General features: G+C 34.4%; 1 protein-coding gene across 1 annotated transcript in view; it reads left to right on the plus strand.

The window, feature by feature from the left end:
• Window positions 1-22155, plus strand: part of LOC306867976 (dedicator of cytokinesis protein 4-like) — a gene marked incomplete at its 3' end in the record, with an annotated part of 67566 nt that overhangs the window by 6952 nt on the left and 38459 nt on the right. The window contains exons 2-12 of the mRNA XM_079413946.1: window positions 9048-9131; window positions 9911-9951; window positions 10172-10227; window positions 10709-10805; window positions 12311-12459; window positions 13278-13362; window positions 15783-15934; window positions 17276-17357; window positions 18140-18200; window positions 18846-18978; window positions 19110-19198. Of these exons, the coding sequence (XP_079270072.1) occupies window positions 9048-9131; window positions 9911-9951; window positions 10172-10227; window positions 10709-10805; window positions 12311-12459; window positions 13278-13362; window positions 15783-15934; window positions 17276-17357; window positions 18140-18200; window positions 18846-18978; window positions 19110-19198 (1029 nt within the window). The remainder of the gene's footprint in view (window positions 1-9047; window positions 9132-9910; window positions 9952-10171; window positions 10228-10708; window positions 10806-12310; window positions 12460-13277; window positions 13363-15782; window positions 15935-17275; window positions 17358-18139; window positions 18201-18845; window positions 18979-19109; window positions 19199-22155) is intronic.

The raw sequence follows: 22155 nt of genomic DNA on the forward strand, positions 1-22155 counted from the left end.
CTGTCTGTCAGGTAGTTTACAGTGTGACTTGAACAGTTGTGCTCATCGGTTGCTGTCAAAACGCATGTAGAGCATGGCTGTCTGTGTGGGAAGGGTTTGAAAGGGCACTCGCTCGCCAAACTGCTGCCTTTGTGCTTGTTACCATCTGTCAGAGCTCATCGGCTGTTTTTCATAGCAACCACGTTGATAGTCAGGTGATTTACTCTCACCTACAGGTTGAAGAAGTTGCATATGGTTTGCTTTTCTCAGAGAAACCTGCGAGGCCGTACTTGACATGGAGAATGAGACCTCAGAGTTATGTCAGATTTATTTTTGCCATGCTGTTGGACAGACCCAGTTGACAGGTTGGAAATATGGTGCATTCAAGTCCTCCTGGGAAGTTACAGCATCAGATGAGTTCAAGTAACTTTGGTCGGAGCAAAATGGAAATGTACGTTTTCTACTGCAATTGTACAGTACTAACGTATTTTGAATGTATAACAAGCTATATTAATTGCAAATGAAAAAAGTAATTAATTTCAACAAATTTACCATCAATGCCGATGCTGTGTCTATTGTGTCTGCCCTATTTTCTCACTGACACCAAACTCAGAAACTCTGGTTAAAGGTAGGGTTGGTGTTTTGGAGAGGCTAGCAATAGCAAGCTAGCTTTGAAAGCATAAGATCCCACTCTCCCTGCAAATCACTCTCCAAAGACATGCCTCAGCTCAGAGGGACATGGAGTGCTTTAACCAGTTAGAAATGCCCAATCTTTTGACATTTTAAACATAAAAAATGTAAAAATGAAAATAGACTTTAAATGTGAAATTAAAACCGTGAGTCATTGCGTTTGAACCGAATCATTTAACGGTTGATTCAGGAACAAAGCACTGTCATGTTGCTCAGAGATGCAAAACAGTGCTGTAGCTGTTTGGAATTATTTTTTTGTCGCGTAATGGAGCAAAAACAGGCAATATGGTGTCTAAAACGTACGTTTCTTAATATTAACTAATTGTTTATTGAACTGTTGCATAAAATCAATATCACATTTGTAATCATGCTTATTTTTGAAGAAAAAATGGCATGAAACGTAAATATATACATTTTCTGCCCCCATATCTTGAATTTTGCGATCATTCTTAATGCATTTTAAGAGACTGAATCATGCAGTGAAAGAACCCACTCTAAATGCGCACGTGCACCGTTTAACCCGCTTCATCACCACTAATGTAAGCATGCACTCCGAAGGTGTTTTGTTTGGTTTCGCAAAATACTCGATATTGTCAAATTGCACATCGTTAAAACAACAATTAACTTACGATATTATCTCAGACAATATATATCGCACACCCCTAGCTCTTGGCTTTCTTAGACTGTCAAGTACAGTTTCTCTGCCTTCTGTAACATTAGAGAAAATGACAGCCGAAGACAAACAATTCCCAAAAGTGAGTTTGCTGTGTGTTTTCCACCACTCTCCTCCAGTTCTTTCTCTCCGTCTCAGTTGTTCTCTCTCTGGGCATTCTGGTAATAACGGCCGTCCTGTGCTCTGTGGAGAATAGCTACAAGACAGTGCCACGCTTCACTAATGAACACAGAATACAAACACATTTAGGCTCTATTGTCAGAAAATCATCTGAGAATGCTTTCTTATTTAATTTTGAAACTGTGAAGTAATATTATTGTTTCTTGATGGATTTATTCACTTACCTTTCTTCACTTAAATAATGACTCTTTGCAAACAGGTTTCCAGAACACTTACCCTACCCTGTCATTGGTCTAACAACAGAAAGCTACGCCCCCAACTCACGTGATTGGTTAGCAATGTTTTGATAGTGCCTCAGAGCCTCATTTTACACCTTTGTGGGGGGAAAAAATGTTTTACCATGTCAGAAACATCTTTTGATGAAGGTCAGCTACTGTTATCAAAGGATCTTTGTCAAAAAGGCCTTGACTGAAAAATCATTAGTCTTCTTTTAATAGCATTGATGTCTAGGAGAAACAGTTGAGATGTTAAAGAGACCTCTTTTGTATTTCTCTAATTTTGTAAATCTGCTAATCCTGTCATTTTGATTTCTGACAGAATTGTTAATCTAAATGTTCTTTGTGCATCATAATGGCCTGTATTTATTTTAAGTGAGATGTCTTTATGGTGATGGCGTTTTGTTATTCTAGAACTACAATAGCGCTGTTTTATATGCAAATAAAGTGTTAATATAGAAAGATGTTGCACTCTGGGAGTGAACAGAACAAAGCAAAATATGTGATGTAATATCAAAACTAATATTCTCATTACAGCACACAAGGGCTGAGTCTGGGAATGATTACACATCAAATGAGAAAACCGCACTGCTGGTGTACCTCTGGTGCTTGATTTTTATTAAAGTTGTTTGTTTTAGAGACTGGCTGAGCCATTTTCGGCCAATATATTGAACTTGTGTCTCTGCTAATGCTTGGTGTGATTAAATGAGCCAAAAGCTTTATCAGCATCTTGTATTCTAAGCTTAGAAAGCCATAGTATATTTGCTTCAATAATAATGTCTAAAGGTTCAATCAAATGTTTTATTTAAAAAAAAAAAAAAACGATTTTTCTGATTTATATTTTTTCATGTGTGATGAGCTTGATGAGTGTAGATTTCTTTCTTTTGTTTACATATTTCATGTTGAAACATGAACCATGATTTGTTAGTGAGAAAACATGTCGAATGCAATGTATGCAGCATCTGTATTGATGGTAAATTTGTTCAAATGCATGAAGTTTTATAAATATATATTTTATATTTTAAAATAAAATACCATTGTATTGTACAGTTACAGTAGAAAATATAATACTTTTCAATTAAATTAATTTAATTTTTATTAATTTATTACTTAATTACTTAATATATTACTTTTCAATTCAATTAATATAACCTTCATAAACTGAGTAAAAACTTAAAAAACCAAAACACACTTTAAGCATGTTTTTATTCATCATGTTTAGTTAAAAAAAATCTTTCTGAATTTTATGTAGAAATGGTACTTTGCCATCTCGCTCCGACCAGGGTTATTAAACAATTAACTAAACCTGAAACAAAAACCTCAACCAAAAATATTTTCTCAAGCAGCATAAAGCAGCATTTCTCATTTCAGTGTGCTTTAACTTGATGCACTAAAATTACAAAAATTTAATAAAAATGTATTTAAGATATGCAAAAAACGATATTACTAAAACAACACGGTTGTAGCTGTGTGGACTAATTATAAATGTGTATACAAGTAGAATTTATAAATGATTAAGTAACAAACAACAATAATAATTTAATCATTTATGATGAAATAATAAGAATAACAAATTGATAGTAAAAAATTACTACTACTACTAATTATTATTATTATTATTATTATTATTATTTAATAATTTATCAATTCTAATTTTATACGCATATGTATGTTTAATCATTGTTTTTAAATTCAAATTACAAATTGAAGTTCCAAAAGAAACAATCATATAATCAAAAATTGTGTAAAACACCTGAAATATTTGTTATTTATATTTTGCTGACACAAAAATTCCCTAGAAGTTTACAGCTACTTTTGAATGGCTGTCATAGGAGAAACAGTAATAATTGCAGTGAACAGGCTGTGCTGTCCAGCCAATCCTGAACCCGTTGTGTTTAATAGGTGTCCAATCCTAGCCTCACTCACTACAAGAATAACTGCAGGATCCCAGGATACCCATACGAACATCCCTCTCATTAGCAATCTAAGTGTTGTGTTGGTATTTCTGTGTATCAAGAGTATGTCTGTTCTCGCTCTGCCTTCGGCTGGTATTGTCCTCTCTGGATGCTGACTCCATACAACATTACAGCTAGCGTCAAAAAGCAATATGAAGAGAGGTTAGTGAGCACGCCCATCCATCACCCTTACACACAGATATCAGCGAGCTCTGACTGTCTACAGGGGATTCTGCTGTGGTTTAATGTCCTGACATCAGCCATTTGCTGTCTCTGGTAACGCTGATAAATGGCATTTGCAGTGAATACATTAGTACATGTAAAATATAGTAAGTAATGATGGTTTTAAAAATACAGAATAAGTGTTTTGTGGTAAGTTGTATTGCATCAGATCAGTAGGATCTGCAGCTGTTCTTTCTATGAGGACTGCAGGTGCGAGTGTTTCGGGTCAGTTTCGGGTACCTTCAATTGCTGAATCAGATCAGTTCTGTGTTTTTCAGGCGAACATAGATGAGATCTTGTGAGAATGATAGTCGTGGAAGCAAAAAACTATTCAGTAAAGTTATGCATCATGTGATTGTATTCTAACAAAAGTGTACGTATGAATTCACAACTTCCATTCAAGTTATTTGCATTCAGCTGATGCAATTTCCAGTTACTATTGTAAATTTTAAAACATAGTAAATTATTTGAGGTATTTTTGCACAGAAAAAAAGCCTATATTATATATATATATATATATATATATATATATATATATATATATATATATATATATATATATATATATATATATATAATATTATACTAAAATGTAGCATATATAACATTAATAATTTATTTCAAATATTTCAATTTTTGTAATGTAGCTATGAAAAATCCTGTCAGATGTGATAATTATTTTCATGTTATGGTTACGATCAATAAGTAATTGGTATTAAAATGTTACAAGTTTGTCAAAATAAATAAAACAAAACAAAAATAAAAAAAAAAAAAAATAATTTGTTTTAAATGCTACAAGTAAATTTAGGCATCACAACATTTTAATGTACACTATGAAAAACTAAATATTTTGAGATTATACTCAATGTTTTTAAATGTTTACTTTAAGTGATCATAAGATGCCAGCAGATGTAATATAAATGTAAATAAACATTCAAATATACTATACTGTTTATTGATTAAAAAAATCTGTAATATCAGTGATAACCCATACCTGACCACATTAACAATATGTACATTTGACTGATTATAAGTTGTATTTAAATGCACAGGCTAGAAAGCTTTATACAATTGTTACACATTGTTCTTTGAGTTCATACCAGTCTATCTTGAGGAAAACTGCTTTCTGTGGGTAACCTTTGAGCACAGCAGAGAAAATGTGCCAACACATCAACCGGAGCGATGCAATGAGCAGACACGCAGTCCATCACAACCTTTTCTCCAAACATAGCCAACTCAAAAATGTGTGATATTCTTCATATCCACAGAGATTTAGAAGCTGAACATGCATAATATTGTGCAGTCTATAAATGTGGCCACAGTAATTAATGCTACCTTAACCTTTCTAAAATGCTCCGATGTATAATAGCAGCCACTTTACCACAGAAGCAACTCGACTGAACCTTCCTGCACGGTGACTGTAGATCACAGCCGCACGATTGAGTCACAGGCTCAGCGTTATAGGGGTCCGGACGGCTCTTTGCACCTGGTAAGGGTTATGCGAGATGGGCCTCTGGCTGCCCTGTCTCTCTGCCAAGCAGCAGTGTGTGTCCACAGCGCTGACAGCAGGACCGTGGGAAAGCGTTTAGCACAAGTGCACAGCTCAGACGGGTTCGCCCGTCCTATTACAACAGAGCTTTTGTCACTCCCGTTGGCAATGGCTGAGTTTCAAATAGGTTTAAGCTGTAATAAAATTTAATATTTGACTCTGTGAACCGTGCATTTCCTGGTTGTCAGGGTGTTGCTATACGGTCACTAAGTGAAGATCAGTTTGTTGTTGTTTTTTTGTGTTTGTGTTCGCTCAAGCTAGTTCACAAAATAATAGATTCATTAGCTTCATCTGAATCAAAATGAATATTAAAAATCCTTAATCCAGTAATCACTAGGGCTGCCCTCGACTAAGGATTTTTCTGGTCGACTAGTAGTCGTTCATTTGAAGCATTAGTCGACTAATCGCACGTTTATTAATAAACCATTTAAATCATTATAATGAGGCTTTAATTGCTTACGTAGCCTAATAAGCGCTCAAGCACACGCATAAAGCTTGCCACAGCGCACCAGCAGAAGTAATGATTATGATTGTGTCAGGGAAAAACAGTACAGAGGCTGCATTAACATTTTAATAATTTGATGAACTAGTGCTTTCTTTGTTTTCGGCTTAAGAGATGAATTGGCGACACTGACTCATCATCTCCACAGTGACGCGCCTGTATGCATATTTCATACAGATTATATAATCTGAGAATATTTGTTTTCCATTTTAATTGGTTCATTTGAAGGTAGACATTTCACTCTGTCTATATTTTTAATGTCTGTAAGGCAAAGATATACACAGAATTTCACGCTCGAGTTCACAGACCGAGATGGCAGAAAGCGCATCATGTTTGCTTTCATTATTTTACAATGGCGCAATGTTTTGTTGTTATTGTGAGTGCACACAATTAAACGAAAGATATATTACTCTTATCTGTATGAGCAAAAATGACGGAGTATTTTGTAAGTGAGCGCAACGGCGCCTCCATCTGTCCTGCAGTGAGCTACTGTTTAGCTTCACACTCCGCACAGACACTATAGCGCACATTTCTCTAGGTTAACATTAGATTGAGCAGCCATGTAAAGTTGCTAATACTTACATATTTCAGATGATAAGCCATATTTGAGGTTGATTAATGATAGGCGAGCGTTTGGATGTTCTGCATTACCACATAGTCTAGTCGTTGATGATCTGTCCGTCACGGACTGCGTGACTTCGCCTGTGGATTTAAAAAAAAAAATTCTGCGACTAATAAAATGTTGGTCGACCAAGCCTCTTCTGGTCGACTAACAATTAGTCGACTAATAGGGGACAGCCCTATTAATCACACATGATTGTAATGGAAAACAATGCAGAAATCCATTTGTTAAATAAGATATTTATATCTGTGTCAATGATATGTCACTTATTCAGTTCATTTATTCAGAAATGAATAAAAATTTGAAAAAAAATATTTAAGATTTTTTTACATTTTCTTTTGTGTAATAAAGTCAAAAATATCAAGGAGATACAATTGCTAGACCAAAGAAATAAAGTAATATTATGCCAAATTAATTACCAAATTAATTGTGATTTTTTTTCTTGATTGATATACTGGCTGGTGTTATAACAGGCTGGTGTTTCTGGCTAAAAACCTTTAAGGTTTAGATGTGTAACCCTAATCAGCATTTTGGTCATGTTGGCTTAAAACATGTTTACTTAGTCTGAAGTTGAAGTTATTTTCTGTTACTATTCTAATCTATTAACTTATTTATTGTTACTGATTGGAATTTGATTGTTGATTATGTTTAAAATGTAGAATGTTGTTTAGAACTTTTCAGTTTAAGGCACATACGGTACGTGAGCAAACTTATTTTGGTCTAATTTATTATTTCATCTGATATTTGTATTTTATTTATTACCTGTTTTTAAGAGATTGTGGAAACACACTACACTGTTGATCTTATTTGCCTTTATTTTTTTATGCTATTTATACATTTGAATATATTTTTTATTATTTGTTTTAAGGAGAATTCATTGTTCATATCGTGTAAAATAATCGTGATTTCAATAATGACCAAAATAATCGTGATTATGATTTTTTCCATAATCGAGCAGCCCTAATACATACACAGTACACACACATATATTATGTAAACAAAAACTTTTATTTTGAATGCGATTACTTGTTTGACAGCACTAATATATATATATATATATATATATACTGTAACATTTGACCCATTTATTAAATTATTTTATATTTAATCAAGTTGTTAAATATGACTGTAATTACCTGTTCTAAAATTGTTGTTAATTAATGGAAAAAAAAATCTCAACTTAGATTTTTTGACCTATTTAATGTTAATAGTAATAATATTTTGTTAAATGGCTATAATTACCCATTTTATCCTAAGAAATCACACAAAATATCCTTTAATATAAGTATCAATATTGATAATGGTGATGTTAACCTTGATCGTACTTAGTATCTGATTGGAAAGAGTACTATCCTTGCAGCGTCTCTGCTGGATTCAGGCCGGATGCTGTGTGTTTGTTTCAGAATGTATTAATGCACATCACTGACAGGCAGCGAGCACAGCAACACATCCCGTCTTTAAAAGCTGACACGGCTGTTTCGGCAGCCTGCTTAACCTCTGAGCAGTGTCAAATCTCTGGCGGGTTTTGTTTATGCACATAATTATTTATTTATTTCCATGTCAGAATATTTACTAACCCACTTGATATGCAAAAGAGTCTCCAAATTAACATATTTGTGCATAAAGAATCTACGCATATGAATGCAAAAAGTAGTTGATGGGTTGAGCCTGTGCACTCCTGTGTGGAGAGATCTTGTACTTGTTATGTAACTTATGCTTAGGGATGTGACTCAGGGTTTATTTAAGAAAGCAGTGAGATAATGTTAGAAGTGCAGATCTAAGCATAGTGTGGTTTAATGTTTTTTAGCAAATGTGTGGAGTGCTGGGTTGTGTGTCCTGAATTCAGAGTCAGTATTGAACATAATGTTGATATTACTTCACCCACTGAGCCAAACTAAAGATGGTTTCCATCTCTTCCATGCAAAGTTTTGAGAAGACCGATGGTTTTGTCACATTGTGGTCTGTCAGAGCCGTTACTTATGGAAGCCCGTTTCCGCCACTGAATAAAAAATAAAAAAAAGGTTATTTTTATCTCCCACTCAAAATTGCAATTTATAAAGTCACAATTGCAAGATAAAAACTCACAATTCTGACTTTTTTTCTCAGAATTGCATGATATAAACTCACAATTGTGAGTTGTAAAGTCAGAATTGCGAGATATAAACAATTGCAAGAAAAAAAGTCAGAATTGAGTCAGTATCTGACTTTATAACTCGCAATTGTGAGTTTATATTACAATTGTTAGTTTATATTATAAAGTCAGAATTACGATTTATAGTCACAATTGTGAGATTTTGACTTTTTTTCTCGCAATTGCGAGTTTATATCTTACAATTCTGAGAAAAAAGTCGCAATTACCTTTTAAATTTTTTATTCGGTGGCGGAAACGTGCTTCCATAGTTACTTTACTCAGGAGCCGTCCAATTTGTTTTTACTTACTGTTTGCTTTTTCTCTTTCAGTGCTGGCAAATTTTCGAGGAATGGTTCAGCATGGACTTCCGCTGGAGATCGGTGACACGGTGCAGATTTTGGAGAAATGTGAAGGTATTTGTTGTTGTTGTGTAGCTGACAATCAACCTCTTTAGAGCTGCATATCCTCAGCTGTGCAAACTGATTCTGTTGAATATAATAATAACACAGTGGATGTCTTTCTTTATAACTTTATCAAATTTAATTCTTACTATGTTTGCATTGTTTACATCTTTTTGGGTGTTTCATCAACTAGAAGCGGACAAAAGAAGCCACTGACATGTTTTTTTTTCTTCTTCTTTTTTTTTGGTAAAAACCCTTTATCCCTGAAACATGTTTTATTAGTCCATGCTGGATTTAACCACTGTGAGAAACCTTTTTATTTTCCTTTTTTTTTTAAATAATTTTTCATTTCAATTATACTAAGTTGAACCAAGTATAATTTTAGAGTATTAACAAAAATTGATTTTTAAAAATCTCTTAATTTACTATATTTTTCTTGCCATAAAATACCCACAGAAGCTGGCATGGCAATAAAAAACACATTTTATATTTTTTTGTTTATATTAAATATTTTTATTAATTTTTTTATATGTAATGTTTAATATATTTTGTGTAAAAATACATTTACAAATACAACTCTCATAAAACGCACTTTCCACACTGATCACTAGTATATTTTCTAGAATTCCACAGGGTTAAAGTGTCCATAGCTGAAGAAACACCCTCAGTGAAACCAGTTCATTTTTGTACCACATACTTAAAGTTGAAACGGTTGGAAGTGTTATGAATACGCTTTGCATTCTACTGTTGAAATATGAAAGTGTGAGATTATTATAAATGCCATTTTGCAGGATGGTACAGAGGATTCATCACAAAGAATCCAAACGTAAAGGTGAGAACAATCCCATATCGCTGTACGTTTGACTCTATAAATGTGCAAAATTTAAATGATTTCTATATTACCGTCAGTTTTTCATGTTTATCTGTATTTTCATCCTCTGCTTTGACTCTCAGCACATTTATATACAGATGATAGTGCATGTTTTTTTTACTCTGGTGTGTTTTGCATGCAGTAATTGGCTCATTAAATAACTTTTTGTTGTCTCTCCCAGGGAATATTCCCAAGCTCGTATATTCATCTCAAGAATGCCCACGTCAAGAACAAAGGGTATGAGTCCATGAAAAAACATTTATACAGTATATGCATATCTGTGACAATTAAGCCACACATAAAAACGTAAATCTAAAATTTCTAAAATGTTATTGCATTATATCATGAATAATATATCAATCCAAGTGGCATTTATTTTAAAGAAAGACCGTTTTGAATCTGGTGGAACTGGTGACCCATGAATGGACGGCTAATGAAATCTCACCTTTGACCTGCCACCAATGCCCTTGAGAAAAACACTGAACTGCTACTAGGGATCGTCCTTGTGCTTCAGATAAAATGCATTTGCAAAATGACACGTCTGCTCTATTGAAGTGACAGGAGCCTTCTCTATCCCACAAGCCATCGCAAGTGTATTTGCAGACACGTCCTCATGAGTCAGTGTTACTCCACAGGGTCATGTGAGGTCACTGCTCTCCATCCTGGACTCGTTCAGATGTGTGTGTGTGATTGTGTGTTTGTGTGTCTTGTCCTGCAGGCAGTTTGAGACCGTCATTCCCACTGAGGACTCGGTCATTACAGAGATAACTATGACCTTGAGAGACTGGGGCACCATGTGGAAGCAGCTCTACATGGTAAATATCACTCTTTGTGCTGCACTGAACAAATGCAGTTGCTTTATCTGTGGAGATTTCATTTGTAAGTTCATATTTTTTTATTAGTCTTGTCAATGATACATGCATTTATCAGAAATAAATATTTTTTACATTCTAAACTCATTAAAAACCTGGAAATCTGATTTTTTTTAAAATATTTAATGTTATATGAATATTTAAAATGTGGTCTCTAGGCCTGGAAAAATCATGGAAATTAATAATAAAATATAATAAATATATTTAAACTAAACTGGTATACTTTAAGTGCAAAATTATTTGTTCCAATTTAGCAAACTTTATGCACTTCAGTTGTTCAGAAGTAGTGATGCAGTCCAACTGAAGATATACTGAAGTATTTTGGATTGTGTTAAAGTGGAACTATTGTAAGTGTACTTTAGGTACATGGTAAATATCTTGCATTTAAAGACCAATATTATTCAAAGATCATACAATCTTCATCAATAGAGAGATTAAAACACATTTTAGGCTTAATATTAAGAAATGTGCATTGTGCACAAGTAATACTCCAAATAAAGAAGTGCTTCATATTGCATCAGGACAATGGCCCAAAACACCCTGCCAGTTCAGTCAAGGAATTTATAAGGGCAAAGAAATGGAAAGTCTTAGATCGCCCAAGTCAATCTCCAGATTTAAATCCGATTGAACATGAATTTCACCAGCTGAAGAGGAGAGTAAAGGCAGAAAATCCCCAAAACAAGCAACAATTGTGATTGGCTGCATTAAAGGCTGGGAAAAGTATTTCAAAGAATGAGACCAAGAGTCTGGTGATGTCTATGGGTCACAGACTCACTGCTGTGATTGTGATCAAGGGATCTGCAACTAAATAATAGCTTTTAATCTTTTATATCTGCCTTATGTTCAACTGTCCCAATACTTATGCTCACATCAATGAGTGGGATGGACTCTAAAAGTGCTGATCTTTTTATTTGGTAAAACATGTATGTGTTGAAACGGCTAATAATAAAATGTGAAATTCTGTAGTTTTGTCTCATATTCATCTTTTAATCATATTTGTAAATGTCTTGACTCCACAGCCAACAGAGAAATTTTGTCTTTACTGCTCCAATACTTATGGAGGGCACTGTATATTTATATATGAATAGAGTTGTTTTACTATTCACCATTGATGTAAAAGTTGTTATATGATAGTTACTAAATTGTCTTGTTTTTTTTCTCTTTGATTCATTCATGTTGGTTGTGTACAATTTTACATTTTGATTTGTTTTAACCATTGCATTGAAAAAAAAAATAGTTACCAGGCAACTGGCCAGTAATTTTGTTTCATTTACCCAAAGACAAGTTTTATTAATTTAGAGCTTGGCATGTATTAATTAATAAGTTGTAGTCTGAAAACTGTTTCTGCTGAAACTGTGCCAACTATATCGTTTTCATAAACTCATTTAATTAAAAAAGGTGAACACACTTTCTCTGTCACCCACTCATGTTTTCATTGTGTCTCTCAGAGGAATGAAGGGGATCTTTTTCACAGACTGTGGCACGTGATGAATGAGATACTGGAGCTGCGGCAGCAGGTTCTGGTGGGCCACCTCACTCACGACCGGTTGAGTGACATAAAACAGCACATCACGGCACGACTGGACTGGGGAAACGAGTGAGTTACAGTCACATACACCACAAAATAAAATACTGTCATTGTCGTGATGGTATTTGTATCTACTACTGCAAATTTGGGTTATGTGACAACTTCAAAGCCTTGCAAAATCATTCAGTTTGATTCATTTATGCCATTAGAGTTTGGCTTTTCTGTCTTTGCCACATTGTGTTATTTTTTTCAGTTATTGCGAATGTATTGTGCGGTACACATAAAAACAGTGGGTGGAACGCCGTGGTTGGGACAGTGATGATGAATTGCCGGCAAATGCTGGCCAATCTGTCAGCCATGTGCTCGAATGCATATATGCGGTTTTTCTCAAAAAAAATAAATTGCAGATGGTAGTAACGAGTGGGACGTGTTACGTATGGTTTTCTGCTGTCTTTCAGTACATAGTCGTTTTTTGGAGGGTTTACAATGAAATGGATTCTTCTCACATTTGAGTCATGCTTTGTGAAGGTTACTGCAGATTGTCCTCTGAAAATGACTTTGGTTATTGTTATGGGCGAAATCATGGAATCTGGTCATAAATATGGAATTTACTGTATAAATTGGAATGTCACAGAATTTGGCAAAATTTGGATGAATAAAACAAAAGTGGAAGTGATACACGTAAGAGTGTGTATATATTTATTTAATATAAAATGTACATGGGTCTATGAAATAAAAATGTGTCACTCACAAATCTGTATTTGTATTTGTTGTTGTAAATCAGAAAATAGTGCTAAAATAAAAACTAAATGGAAAATGCAAAATTATAATAACCATGGTGGGATTTGATAGGTAGGATCAAAATGTTGTGTTTTTGTGTGCGACAGGCAGCTGGGTTTGGATCTGGTCCCCAGGAGGGATTTCGGCATGGTGGACCCTGATGAGATCAGCATCACAGAGCTGTATCGGCTGGTGGGTAGGCATACATTCACTCTCACATACATGCATGCATACACACACACACACTCCCATTACCCATGAGTCACCTCACATCCCTCCTCTGCCACCCATATTCTTTGCTGTGTTACTATGGCAACTGCAGCTCGACCTGACGCCAAGGCTCTCTCTCGAGTGCTTCGTCCTCTGTTTTAACAAAGAGACACACACACACACACACCTCTAGTCGTCTGTGTATAGGGAAATGATAGTAATTAAGGACAAGAGAGAAATGCTAAATGGCGCATTAACAGGCTGTTTGCAAACTGCAGAGACACTTCACGCATGCAGTTTCCTGCCCTTATAATTTGGCATACATGCAGCATCATTGGCGCAATTGGTTCATATCTTTCAAAGTCACAACAGTGCCTGTGTACAGATCTTTGCAATGTAATATCTGTAACTCCGGACAATAATAGTAACTGCGGACATAAGCAACTGCCTTCTAAAGGAACATCTTAACTGACGTAGAACATTTTATGTTATTTTTATTTTATTTTATTATTTATTTATTTGTAATATGTTTTTAATTTGTTCATTTTTATTTTATAATTAGTTAATTAATATTAATTTATTTTATTTTATATCTTATTGTTTGTATTAGATTTTATTCATTTTTATTTGACTATTTAATATTATTATTTTATTTTATTATTTTAAATAGTTAAATATGAATTAGTCTTGTTTTAAATGGACTTCTTTTTTGTTAAATATCATTATTAAAATCCCTAGCATCTTTTTTTATTTGGCATATTTAGCATATTTTACTACTTATTTTGAATAGTATAAATTAAAAAAATGAAAACAAATATTATTGTATATTCAATTTAAATACTATTGTTTTATAACTATATTTCTCAGTTTTGAATATACATAGCACACACACATTTGGGGTAATATAGTCATAAAGTCATAATATAGTCATAAAATAAAATTTTAATTTATTTTATAATTAACTTTTAAACTATTTTTATCTATACTTCTCAGTACTGAATGAATAATAGTATATAAATATAAAAAACTCATAGGTAATTGCTATGGAATTACATTCTCTGCAAAGGAAACATACATTTCTGCATTAGAATTTGGTTAGAAGAAAAGTATCTTAGTAGGCTGCATTATGAAGTTAAGCCTTTGTATCAGGAGAGCGTCTGTAATGTCTTGAAATGCTGCCTAGCTCACTAGATTTTTAAAAGCGAGCTAGTAAGACGATACCAGTATAGTCAGAATTCACCAAATTCTCTGTCTTTTTCTCTCAGCTGCAGGCCTGACCACACGTGTCCCAGTTTCCATGGGTGGGCAGAGGTGTGGGGGTAGGGGTTAAAGGAGGAAGGAAAGAAACAAAAGAGAACAAGATGTGGGTGTGGATGTACTAGACTAGAGAGAGCGTTTAAAGAGAGGATAGTGGGAAGTGAAGGCGCAAGCAAAAAAGACACCAGTGTGGTGTCCCCTGGGTCAAGTGCCTTTTTGAAGGATCTTTCTGTTCAGAAGAACACAGGAAGGGTCCAAAGCTTAAAGATGAAACCACAGTGCTAGGATTTTAATGATCTGTTATTAAATTATATAATGTAATAATGTAGTAAAAGTTATTATAATTTGATATATATGGTTTATAGTGAAGAAATACATAGGTTACATAAAGCTTTAGTTTTACTTAATACTTTCAATATAAATTGTGCATTTTAGCAGCATTGCATGACTTTTATTTATGTATTTTTACACAAATATACAGTATGTGTGTTAGCAGCAATGCTAGCAACTAGCTGCTGCTGTGTAAAATCCTTTCCCCCACAGTCTGATGATAAAAAATAGCTTATTATTCATGAAAACATGCTACTGTAATGTCTTTTAAATGACATGTCAGAGAATTAAAAGGGTCATATTAAATATTTATCTTTCCTTGTGTTTTCAATTAGGCTTTGATTAGAAAGCTAAGAGCTTAGTTTATTAGCTTAGCGTAGCGACAACTGTTTAAGACTGGTTAACTGGCTCTTTTGGTTAGATAGATCAATATAGGCCTATCACAATAACAGGCTACTTTTTTTCAGTCAGGCATTGGGGGGAATAGGACATACTACTTGCATACAAACCATAAAGAATGACAATAAAAAAACAACAACAATGCACTGATTTAAACCACGATTATTAGATGTTAATTAGAGATATAAGACATGGTCACACTTTATTTTAAGGTCAAATTCTTGCCATTAACAAACCAATAGCCAATAGCAATTGATAGTTCACAATTATATTTAGTCATTTAGCAGACTAGTAATAGTTGTTAAGTTTAGATATTGTTAGATTGGGGGCTGTTAGATAATTTATGGAAATTTGTTGTTGTAAATGTCTTTGTCATTATAATGATTAATGATTATATTTTGGTTTCTTTTGAATAGATGGAGAGACGTCATCGCAGACGCGAGGCTCCCCCGCAGGCCAGTATGCACCACCTGTTCCTTCAGATGAAGAGCATGATGAGTTCAAACCTGGGGGAGGAGCTGGAAGTCTTCTTCTCTGTCTATGACAGCAGGGAAATGCGACCAATCAGGTGCCAACTCCGACCCTAGACACCCAATTGCAAGTCTTAAATTGACTGGAGTATAATGAAATCACCCAAAAATGAAAAATCAGGCATCATTTAATAATTCTCATGTTGTTTAAACCTGTATGACATTCTTATGTAGAACACAAAGATATTTTGAAATACGTCTTCCATACAATAAAAGTAAGTGGGGTCCAATGTTGACTTGTTTTGGACCCCATTGACTTTCATTGTATGAACAGCTGAAACATTCTTCAAATATCTTCTTGCATACATAAAGTGATAGTTCTCCCAAAAATGAGAAATTCCCCATGATTTACTCATCCTCAAGCCATCCTAGGTATATATATATATATATATATATATATATATATATATATATATATATATATATATATATATATATATATATATATATATATATAGTTATATTTAAAAATGTCCAAGCTTCATAATGGCAGTGATATATATATATATATATATATATATATATATATAGTTATATATATATATATATATATATATATATATATATATATATATATATATATATATATATATATATATATAGTTATATATATATAGTTATATATATATATATATATATATAGTTATATAGTTATATTTAAAAATGTCCAAGCTTCATAATGGCAGTGATAAGTTTGAATGCAATAAAAGGCTTTCATGTTGACTACTCACTAAGTTGTCCATCAGATCCGTCAATAAAAATCCCAGAAAACATGCATCGATTCAGTCTGACAATGATTTCATTATGAATCGCTATACTCTTTCTAGCTGTCTGAAAGACGTCTCCAAGCCCAACCAGTCACCCGTCAATGCGTTTACCTAGAGCATATATGTATGACGCTATCAGACTATTACGTTGATTGCGCTGCTACTGGGATCTTATATCTGAAATTCAATTCAGCTGTGACGTCAATGCATCTGTTTACCGCTCTCCATCCTACATACATCAGCCTGAGGGATGTTTTAGTTTCACATCCATGACGGAACTACGGCCTTGATGTGTTTGTTGAATTTTTCATTGGTTTCTGTCTCTTTTTCTCTCCCTCCTTCTCTCTCGCCGCTCATGTTAGGGGGTGTACTGTTCAGGCACCCCTCCTCGTTGTAAATTATTTAGAACGAGTGGCGCCCCAGGGCACTTAGTGAAAGTGAAGGAGAATCGAGGAGATACCCAGCCTCAATGGGCCTCTCCGTGTAATTACCTAGCACTAGTGTTGCGGACGCACACGTACACACTCGCATCGGTCTTGCTGTGTTTCCTTATGCTTCATGCCGTGTTTGTGGTGAACCTGACAGTCTCTCTCTCTCTTTCTGTCTGTGCAGTGAGAGGTTCTTTGTGCGCCTCAATAAGCAAGGGCTACCAAAGTCTCCAGAGAAGACTGAGAGGCAGTGTACACTCTTTGTTGTAAGTATGGACTTTTTTTGGGGTGCACCAAGGACGTATCCTTGGACCTTTTTCAACACATATCCTTGACTGAAAATTTTTGATAATGGGGGAGGTTTTAAATTTAAATGTGAACAAAAAAGCGTTGTTTTGTGAATCTGAACAGGAATTTTTGAAGAAAATAAAATTACACATTTTAGATGTGTTTTCTCAACAGTTATCATTTGTAAATATCTAGAGTAAGACTGTGTGTATGGCATGGTGAGTTATTAATCACGTTGATTGCAATAATCACATTTATCACTATTTGCTGTGAAAAGCCCCCAAATTTAGTTTATATCAGGAATTAGATTTTTTTATGGCAGACAAGCAGATCATTGAATCAACATTACAAAAAAATGTCTTTGGATGTCAAAATATTTTATTGTTTCACTGTTTATAAGGAAATCCTGTGTTTTCCTTGTTTTGTTTTGCTATTTCTTTAGATTTTTTTGTTCTTTTGTTTGTTTTGTTCTAGTAGTTCATTTCTTTTTTTGTTTAGTTTTGTTAGTTCTTTCATGTTTTGTTTTGCTAGTTCTTTTGTTTTTAGTTTTTGTTTTGCTTGTTCTTTTTATTTGATTATTTTGTTGCATTTTACTGCAATGCATTGTTTTTGTGTATTTAATAGCAATAAATTAGCATGTTAAACTGACATACTTTATTTGATTGTTTAAATAGAAGCTTTTAACAGCGTAGGTTTAGAGAATGTTTGGTTCATGGAATCTAGTAAATATTGCTCAATAAAACATTTGTCTTTTTTTAAGGATTTGGGAAGTAGCGATCTTCGCAAAGATGTGTATGTTGTAGCTCATATTTTTAGAATAGGTAAGAGCTTTTGGATAAACACAAATTTTCTCGCCTTGTGACCTGTCATAATGCCTTAGTGACTCATAATCGGTGTCATGAATTTCACAACTTGATAGTGCACTGCTTGTTAGTGCTTTAAGATTTTTATTGACAGATTATGTCAGACGTATTCGTCAATAGTAATGGCAGCATTATAAGGGCTGAATGACAGGCCACTTCAAGTCAGTTGTGACTAAGATGGTGTTTTTGTCTGTAAACGTCACCTTGTGTCTGTGTAGCAGTCGTCGCTACATGCATGGCCTGCACCGGTACAGATTCTGTGATGTTACAGTATAGATTAATGCTCATTTGCATGTATGTAATTCATGTCACTGTGGACTGGGAAGTGTTCGTTGTGTAACGGTTGTTGGTATGTCTATTTTGTGTTTCAAGAGTCATTATAAAGACATAAGTGTTAATCATTCTGTCATAAGAGCTACATAAAACTGAGAGTTTCTGGGTAAGACGCGGCTGTAATGCTTTAGTAGTGTAACATGACGCATTATGTCAAGCTTGTGACAGTGCTATGTGTTCTTTGAGGCAGAATAAGAAAAACTTTTTGTATTAGCTTATATATTTACTCTCATAAAAGCAGTGTGTGATCCTCAATATGTGTGTCCGCAGGGCGAATGGTTGCAGGTGAGAAGAAGAGTGTGAGTAACACGCAGTACAAGCGTCCATACGGTTGTGCTGTGATTAGCGTGGCTGACCTGTTAACAGCAGACTTCAAGGACGATCACTTGCTGAAGATTTACTCGTGAGTATTCAAAATTTGTACAGTATTCACTATATTTATAATTCATAAATATAGTGATGATATTCAGATATATCACACAGCCTATAACTTGTTGAAATATATAGCAAACCCATGGCACATTATGTTTACAGATGTAATGCAGAAAGTGAGTGGTACCAAATCCATGACAGTATTATCAGGAAGGTCAGCTCACGATACAGCCATATTGGCTCAAATACAGGTAAGATTTCATTTTGCTTGTCTTCTTAAAAGGATAGTTCAACAAAAAATTATACGTATGAACACAATGCCATGTCATTCCAAACCAGTATGACCTTTCTTTCTACAAAAGGAGAAATTTTAGTCTGTTCCTCACAGTTTTTGGACAACTTAAGAACAGAAGGCTTAGTCTGTAACAGAAGACACAGTCTATAATACACAATTTCCATTTTTGGGTGAACTTTCCCTTTAAAGAATTTTTTTTCTGTCATAGCAGCAGTGTTCTTCTGAAAATGTTGAACCAAGTGATTTAATTAATTGAAGTAGTCAAATTGTACCAAATCATGCTGCAGAATTTATTTTCTTCATGCTCTCTAGATATAAATAGCAAAACTCTACAGAGAAATGCCGGGGTCTCTCCTAGCAACAGGTTCTGAGCAGCAGCAGAAGCCTGCAGTCAAAGCATACGCCAGTGTGAATTCAACAGAGAGAGCGAGGAGAGCTGTTATTCAGGCGCTTTTGTTTTTATGATGTCTGCATGACTCAAAGAGTCATGGCCACTTTAATAAGACCAGCATTTCAAGAAGACCTTTTCACCAAGATTATTTTAGGGTTGGGCATTTGTCATAATACTAATGCTAATAGTTACTTATTATCATTTATTTTAAAAGTGGTGGTGTCTCTTACTTGCAGTGGATTAAAGGTGAAGTGTGTAATTCCTGTGCACCACATCAGCTTGCAAGAACAATGTTCTTTATACATTTTCTGAAGAAAACGTGAACGGTGCTTATCTTGTCAGTTGTGGCTAGTTGCCAGGGCACTTCTGTATGGTTGCTAAGGTGTTCTGAGATGTTTCAAGCATGTTGCTCGGGGCTTGTAAAATTGCTAGCCCAAGATTTGGGGCTTTTGTGTTTTCCAGTCGGGCTGCCAAAATGTTGAATAGTGAAATGAAATCCCATGGTCGGGGTAATTTGTTTATTGGTTCTTATTATATTACTGACGGTTAACTTTTCTTTAATAATGTTTGACCTTTTTAGTTATGTTGCTAGTTTGTGGTCATCCAAAAACTGATCCAATCTGTGACTTAAAACCCACAATATGATCCAAACCATGAGATATGTGATCTGTTGCAGCCCCACACTCTTGCTATTTGAAGAAGAAATGCAATCACTGAAGTTTTCAATCATGCTGATTTTGTCCGCAGTGAAGTTCATCTGAGGTCTTTTATTTATTTTTTTTTGTATTCGGGCTAGTTAAATTAATTTTGGGCTTCTAAAATTTGAAGAATGCCAGGGATTTTGAAATTTTGCTAGCCTTGATGCTACAGTATGTGGTGGCTGCAGTGCTTTTTAGGTGATTGTTTACTGGCCCAAATTAAAAACACTGTCCTCTATGAAATCTATATTTTATTTTATTTTTATGTACTGTATTCGTATAGTATTTTTATTTTGTTTTTAGCTTTGTTTTTTGTTAAATTTTGTTTTGTAACAATATTATTATTTAAGAGCCAAATGCTTTGTTTTGGTTTGGCTTATTTTGGCTTTCTTTTGTTTGTTTTTTTGTTTTGTTTTGTTGTTTTATTTGTTTTTTTTGCTGGGTTTTGTTTTGCTTTGCGTGGCTATTCTGTTTTGCCTGGCTTTTTGTTGTTTTATTTGGTTTGTTTTATTTGTTTTTTGGCTTGGCTTTGTTTTCTTTAAATTTTTTTATTTTGCACTTTGCTTGGCTTTGTTTTGTTGTTTTATTTTTGTTTTGTTTTTGGCTTGGCTTTTATTGTTTTATTTGTTATTGTTATTGTTTAGTTTTTTTTGTTATGTTTTGTTTTGCTTGGCTTTATTTTGTTTGTGCCTTAAATTTATATGCCTGGTCTATAGTCTAGGGTCCACAGACTCTTTTTGGAAGAATCCATACAATGGTTTACTTATACAGTACATGTCACAGAACTTTTGAATGGGATATGAATTGCAAACAACTTTAAACACAGAAGCCACAAACACAGACCTGTAATTCATTCAGCTAGATCAGAAAAAAACTGATCTCAATCAACTTGTAAATGGCATCTAGTCATCTGCAGTAATTCAGTTACGCTAAATGAATGTCTTTTTAACTGATGACCATTAGTAGCTATTTATCAGTCACACTCATCGGCTATCCGTGTGGACTAGAACGCCATATCGATCTCGTGCACAGAGAGCAGTTGACCCTTTTCATGACATTGTTGTCACTCTAGATGTTTTAATGGCCAAATCGCTAGCTCTTATAGCTATTCGCTTGGATAAAAGCCAAATTACTATTATTGATTTTGTTGCTGGTTTAAAAAAACGAACAGAGATAAAGAAACAACAATGTTCGTTTTAGGTTTAAAAAGGCAAACAGATGAAAGACGAAGTAGGGGTCTCTGAATGCATGGTGTTGTGTTGTTGATGCCATGTTTTGTGGAGGTGGTGGAGTAGTAGTTATATAATCTTGGTGTGCATCATCTCGCAAGTGGTTTCAAAATGAATGGACTGCTGGTGATTTCACTCGTGTGGGCAGCTTACTCTGAATATATTATGAAACCATAATGAAGCCATGGCTTTATAGATGCTTCCAGAGCTTATAAACCCATCAAACCTCATATATGCAACCCAAAACTGAAAAATGTACCTGCAATATTTGTTATTTGTGAAGTATGAGACATTGGAGACTTAAGCTTGAAGAAGAGGGCCAGATAAAAAAAACGGAGGGAGTCAAAAACACGATCAAGCAGGAAAGAGATTACGCAGTTTCTCTCATGTCAATCTAAACCGCAGGCTGTGTCCCTCAGCCGATGTTCAGCAGGGTTATACTTGAGATGAAAGTCGTTTAGACAAATGAAGGAATGGGAATGGGTGAAATTTCCATCTGTAAGAACTCAACATCTAGCTAGGCTTTGTGATGAAATTCGAGAAACAAAGTGTTTCTTCAAAGAGACTTTGGACTTTAAAGTGTAAATCTAGTGCA

Source organism: Barbus barbus (genome assembly GCF_936440315.1).
Source record: "Barbus barbus genome assembly, chromosome: 50".
Taxonomy (NCBI): Eukaryota; Metazoa; Chordata; class Actinopteri; order Cypriniformes; family Cyprinidae; genus Barbus; species Barbus barbus.